Source organism: Schistocerca americana, chromosome 2, assembly GCF_021461395.2.
Source record: "Schistocerca americana isolate TAMUIC-IGC-003095 chromosome 2, iqSchAmer2.1, whole genome shotgun sequence".
Classification (NCBI taxonomy): Eukaryota; Metazoa; Arthropoda; class Insecta; order Orthoptera; family Acrididae; genus Schistocerca; species Schistocerca americana.
In genome coordinates, this window is record NC_060120.1 from 389,136,349 (window position 1) to 389,142,634 (window position 6,286).

A 6,286-nucleotide genomic window follows, 5' to 3' on the forward strand; every position below is an offset into this window, starting at 1 on the left:
CAGGCTGGGTGAAACACCCTCGTCACAAGGACTTCGCTGAAGGTGACTGGTCTTGCTAAGATGATCAATATGCTAACACCCAGCCCAAATGCACAGATCGGGAGGCTTATGTTGGCAGCTGCACTGCATTTACAGGCAATTTTAGAACACAGAACGAGAGGTTATGTCGTGATTGCATGGAAAGAACCAACATAAAATCGATACAATTTCGAAAAATGACGGGGCAATAGGTATAAATTGACAGAATATACACAGAAATGCGGTGAAAGTGAGCAAGTACTTGCGTATCTTCTGGTCGGCGCAGAACAATTTATACATGGCGGCAAGTATGCGGCAGCAAGAGGAATCCAGGGAAACGTCGACATGGAAGTGAAGGGGATCACGGAAGCAGTCAATTTTTTTTTCTGTCGCAGCAGCATTATACTGTATGTCTATTGAGCTACTAGTGACACACGCGAGTTGACTACGTTTTTCAGGAAGACACAGAACCATCTGCCCCTAAATTTACATGCATCTGCGTTAAAGGATGACAGAGAATGGACGGTGTGATCGATTGAGATGGAGCTGTAACGAGGTTCGATTTAATGAAAGACTGATGATGCATTCTGGAGAGGGAGAAGTTGCTGCAAGTCAGTTTTTCCACTGTTCTGTCTGGATGCATCAGTCGCGTGACATAGCCTGCATTCCTCTCGTATAGAGCCACGTGTTCTGTATGTGATTTAAAGCACTGTCTACTTGCGATCGTTAATGTTAAATCTGTCGGTCATCAGAGGACTTACAACTCAAGTGTGATGCGACGTGACACATTCCTCTAAACGAGCTATGATTTACGCGATGCACTCCATCCCCTGTCTCACCTTGGGTGTAAAATCGAGACTTCAGTTTGATAACTAAGTAAGCGATAGGTGCTTCTGAGGCAGTGCAGTCCTCATGTATACATTTACCTGACAGCTGTGCTGTTTTCAGAATTAGTGGCGGAATGACTTGTAATTTTCACGTGGTGGATGCTACTGCTATGTGCTTACCTGTTTCCTTGTGAGAGGTATTCCCCGTTCTTAACGATCGCTTTATATATAGGTCTGATGCAGGCATACTATAATTTCTGAACCGTGATCGGATGTGAACAGCGGACTCTATACATCTCTGGAAAGCTATATTGTGCTCGTATCACACAGAGCCAATGTTTTAAGGAAGTAGTTTTTTCATTTCACAGTTCGATAACATAGTTTATCGTAGAGAAACCAGGAAGAAGGATGTGTGTCATGCGCTTGAAATATTAATTGCGCTATATTCCATACGGCTGACAGGTCAGAAACGCAAGCTATCTAACATTATGGCCCATTTTAAGTGCGGAACTTTGTAGCCTGAGGAGTGCGTGTGTTTATGTTCTCTCTTACCAATACCTTCCAGGTGCTGATCCTTGACTCTGGAATAATACTTTAAAGTTGATAGTTTGGTTGGTTTACGTAGAAATTCTTCAAACTCCATTGGTCTGCAGCTCCATCATGCATAAAAATCACCCGTTTCTTATTCTTCTTAACTTTGCGCTATTACATCACAATGCTTTCAAATCTGTTACTATGCATCGATAAGGAGTGCTAACCTCCTCGACATGGGCACATCGAGAGAAATATTGGGCACTTGGATGGGCGAGGACTCGGCAAGCTCCATTTATTCAGGAGATGTGGAATCTAGCGGTCCACTTCTGGACGATTGCAGATTAAGTCCGTAATGGTGCTGCGCGGCGGGTTCGTCATTGAGAGTGTGAGGGAAGTCTTTCAGTCTCTAATTATACCCTATAACTGCGAGACTGTTCTGTGACTCGCATCAGCATAGAGATATATCGTAAATTAAGCACTATGCTCGAGGTGTTACAAATATGTAGAGCACTGTCTGATAGACTTTGATGATGCATGTGTTCGAGAATTAACAAAGAATGGACGTATTGCACAGTCATCAATCCACATTCGCAATGGTACTCGCGAAGTGGAGAAGGGGTGGCTTAGCTATGATTCTGAAATTGGGAAACATGCTGTCACATCATTGCTCGGTGTTGAAATTACTGTAAAATTGCTAAAATTGTTCACATAATCAACTGTAATGCTTATTATTTCAGTATATTGGCGGTGTCTTTTCCATCCCATCTGTCCACTGTCACGCTGTTGGTTACCGCATAATGACTGACTGACAATGCTTGTTTGTGCTGGATAAAGAGTATTGTGGAGGGGTGACACTTTCAGAGGATGGCTAGCGCTGAAACAGTGATCGCGTACATGGCTGCAATATGAGGAATCAGTCGAAACTGAATGCAGAGCCATCAGCTATTCCGTCACTGTGACAGATGAGATTAAATGTAGATCTCGTGAATCAGGTTCGGAATGTACTTTGGAAACCTGCCCCAACGCCGCAAAACTCTTCCAGTTTCATTACGCTGTATCTGAATTTTGAAATCATCCAGTGTGTGTATGGTGTGTTATCGGAACAGCAGTAACCACAGGAATTACTCTGTGCGACGTCTAGTTTCCTGCAAGAGGCCGTGGATCAGAACGTGTTAATGTCAGTTTACAACGTGACACAGACCTCGAAGTCGTGGCGGAAAAACAAAATGTTTGGCAGTGTACAAAGCGTGTTGGAACAGAAAAAAAATTTTTTTTCAAGATACGAGACAAGGTCACAGGGCGTATCTCTTGCGACTTACAGTATAGTCCACGGGACACCATCATCCTCCAACAGTACAGGTGATGAAACTTTAAACTAGTCTGCGCAGCTGATCAATACCTGTATGTTTAATAAGTTCGTGAGATGTGCTCGATGCCTGCACACATGCGATATTTGCTTTCGATATGTGGGAGGAGAGATGCGGTACAAATCTGATCGATTCCTCCGTCGTATAAAGTTAGTGGAGCTTTTATAGTTAGTAAATTTTCTCTTTTTGATGGTACAGAATAACGAAGATAGCATGTTGAGAAAATAGATGTGAATGGACGCTGATGTGTAGTACTTGCATGTAGTTTGGGGACACAGTGTAGTAGCAAAAATCCTTGTCCTTCTCGCAGTTCCCGTTTCCATCGAGTGGTCAAAACACAGTCCTGTCGTAGTAACGCAGCTTAGCCTGTTTCTACGTGGGTTGCAGAAGGTGGTAGATATATTTTCCCCTGACTTCTACTCAGTTCAGACTTAAATTGGAACGATCACATACGTAAAGCTGGAGAAATGGCAGCAGTTGCAAGATGCATGGGGGCTACCTGAAACGAGGTTGGAAATTTTACAGTAGCAGATAGTTTCGAGAAAGGTTGCTCGTTTCGAGATATGAGAGTGCCAGAAATATGATTCACTAGTGGCTGTAATCAATAAAGGAATTCTCCACAGGATCGTACGCAGTTATCTGCTGGAATGGGGGACCTGATTCCAAATCCCAGACATCATTTCTAGCTGATAGCGTAGCACTGGAGATCTGAAAAGCTAGTGTACATTTCTTGCGATCTCAATCAGCACACAATCTTCCGTTTGCGATCCTTCTCAATCAGTAAATATATCACCAAACCTTTGACATGGCACCGAGACAAAATACGTTACAAATACTGACGTAACAGCTAGCAGCGGTGGCTTGAAGGAGTTGAAAATACCGGTTGCATACAACGTTCCTTAGCCGAATGACGTTTTAAATTCGGTAATTTTATTACAGGCTTGCACTGTAGGCGACTTGTAAGCGCACTGAGGTGTGATCCAATATACTCCAGGGATCACCGGCTGTATTCAGTGTTACGGTATTTGTCAGGACAAAAAACCATCTCAATCAGAGGTAATGTCATACATGGATACTTGTATGCACCTGTAGAACCAGTACCGCTTGTGATGGTAATATGGTTGTGTTTTTTTAACATCTCGCTGATTATAAGACGATTACGCCTCTCTTTCTAGGACACAGTGGTACCACTCGCAAGAAAACTTATTAGACATGTCCACCCATGGTTGATTTTCGGTCAATATTATTTCTTATCGCCAGCAATCAGTAATTGACGAAGTATTATACTTAGTAGTAGGGGATGTGTGACAGGTTCGCCTTGAGTAACAGGCTAATAAAGTATGTGTTTGTGTTCAGACATCTGCAAAGGAACTGACTATGTCCAGTCGTAAGGAAGGTATGGATTTCACGTGAAATACTGTGATGGCGAAGGGAATTGTATGTCAAGTTATAAGAATGGTACAAATATTTCTATTTCCAGAGCCACAGCCATCAGCAGGATGTACTTCCGATACTTCGCTCATTGTCGAATGTCATTCAACAGAAACAGCAATCGTAACATTTATTGTAAGTATAGCAATAAAATATATAATTGCCCGATTTCGTAGGATGATTCTGTCTATGCGTGGTGGGGATGATTCGGGTTTCCCGCTAACGGCAGGGACCGTCCGAATGGAGAGGACTGTTGCAACGCGGGAGTGTAGTTGACTGAACCGTGTAGTCCTCTATACGGTCGAATAGTGAATTAAAACTTAGTATGTGTTGGACAGCATTCGTGATCAAGTAGAAAATTGACAAGATTCAGTATGGATATGTGTTTGCGCTGGGCCATTATTCCCTCGAATGCAAATTGTTGCGTTGACTCCTCCTTCGAATTTGGCTTCCTTATTTAGATGAGAGAGGATCGATTCTGGTGTGTGCATCTAGCAGGTGGAAGACAGGTTTGTTGGTTGTCTAGATATGAGAAACACCTCATTTGACTTTGTAAATTATAGGGAGTGATTAGGAATCTGCTACATCACCGACATCGGTATTCGCGAGTGGAAATATCGGTTTCGTCTGTTTTCTTTTTCGAGTATCCACGCAAATGTCTTCCCAGACGTGATATGTTTCTCAGTCAAACGTGAAAAACCTGTACCGATTTTGCTCATAAAATTAAATCAAACTGGACTTTGTCTATTTTCGTGGAAAGAGGACATTTATTATGGTCAGGAATGTTTTTTTAAATTGTTGATTTATTAAAGGAGTCAAATTGATGTTAAATAAATAATCGAGCGCAGACCGGCAGGTGAGTAGTTCACTGTACTGTGGCTCTCGTCGGCTCCCTGCTCGAGCGTCCTACGTGACGTCAACGAACCAGAACCAGAGGCGTTGGGGAGTCTGTGACAGTGGCACCTCGTAGCCATAAGGGCCGCATGCGTCACTATACTTTTAGACGAACAAGATGTATTTGGGTGAAAGCCGTCCTTTTATCTCTATACCTGCTATTGTATTGGCGAAGCGCGATCGTATCGATGCAGGCGGCGGCACGGTTCGCGGGCCTTTCACCTTGGCGCTGGCCAGCAGGGCATTTCGGCTGGGCGCGGCGAGGCATTTCGGCTGAGCTGTGATAGCGTGTATTGGCTTCGCTTAGCTTGGCTGTAGAGTGATTTTTAGTAGGCATGTGAGCTCTGACGTCAAATAGGGATAGATGCTATATGCTTCCAGGTAATACACTTTTTTTAAACTCATCTTTGACCAACACCACCATCTAGTTAATTGAAAGTATTTCCCACCAAAAAGAACAAAGATTGCACCTTACACCCCAGCCTTTTTCTCCCTAGCTTGTAGGTGTTTCTGTTGCTGGTTTCGATTGGTACAATCTTTTTCCCAGCAGGATAACACCAATTGTATGGTATCATCAGTTTTTGCAGAGTATTACTGTTCTTGTGAAAAGCACTATGCATTAAGTTGTGTAATTAGGTTCGATTTTTGTGATTAATTACGTAATTAGAATCGATATTCTCGTAAGTTTCGAGTGGTATTGCGATCTGGATCATCATCGCAAGGTCAGTCACTTACAACAAAGTCCTTGTGACGAGGGTGTTTCACGCAGCCTGCCATGATACCTTTGTGTTAGGTACTGGTGCGCAATTGGTCTTTATGTAGGATCATTTTGTCTCAAAATGCGAGCATAAACGTGCATTTACGTGCATAAACGTGCAGTTACGTCCGTAAACGTGCGATACATTTATATGTACGATCATTTTGTCTAGAAGAATAACCTAAAGTTGAGGTTATTAATATATTCATTTATTCACGATCTATAGTTATAGATACCATTATCATCAACTTCGAAAAAGTCACTTGCTTCTTTGTTTTAATCTGTGGAACAGGAGTAGACTATTTGGAAAATAGCTGATTCTTATATTCCTCAAATTCTGCACGTATATCTCGCAATTTGAGTTCAACATTATCCTCACCCATTTGGTGAATACCACAAGACTTCAGCACTGCACTTATACAAGTACTAAAACAATCACCTATTTCTTTTACGTGATT

The 6,286-nt window shown here is 42.5% G+C and overlaps 1 protein-coding gene across 1 annotated transcript in view; it reads right to left on the reverse strand.

Annotated features, from left to right (window-relative positions):
• Nucleotides 1–5,339, reverse strand: part of LOC124594044 (proline-rich protein 2-like) — a 188,642-nt gene extending 183,303 nt beyond the window's left edge. The window contains exon 1 of the mRNA XM_047132395.1: nucleotides 5,294–5,339. Coding sequence (XP_046988351.1) covers nucleotides 5,294–5,339 — 46 coding nt within the window. The remainder of the gene's footprint in view (nucleotides 1–5,293) is intronic.
• Between the last annotated feature and the right edge of the window lie 947 nt (nucleotides 5,340–6,286).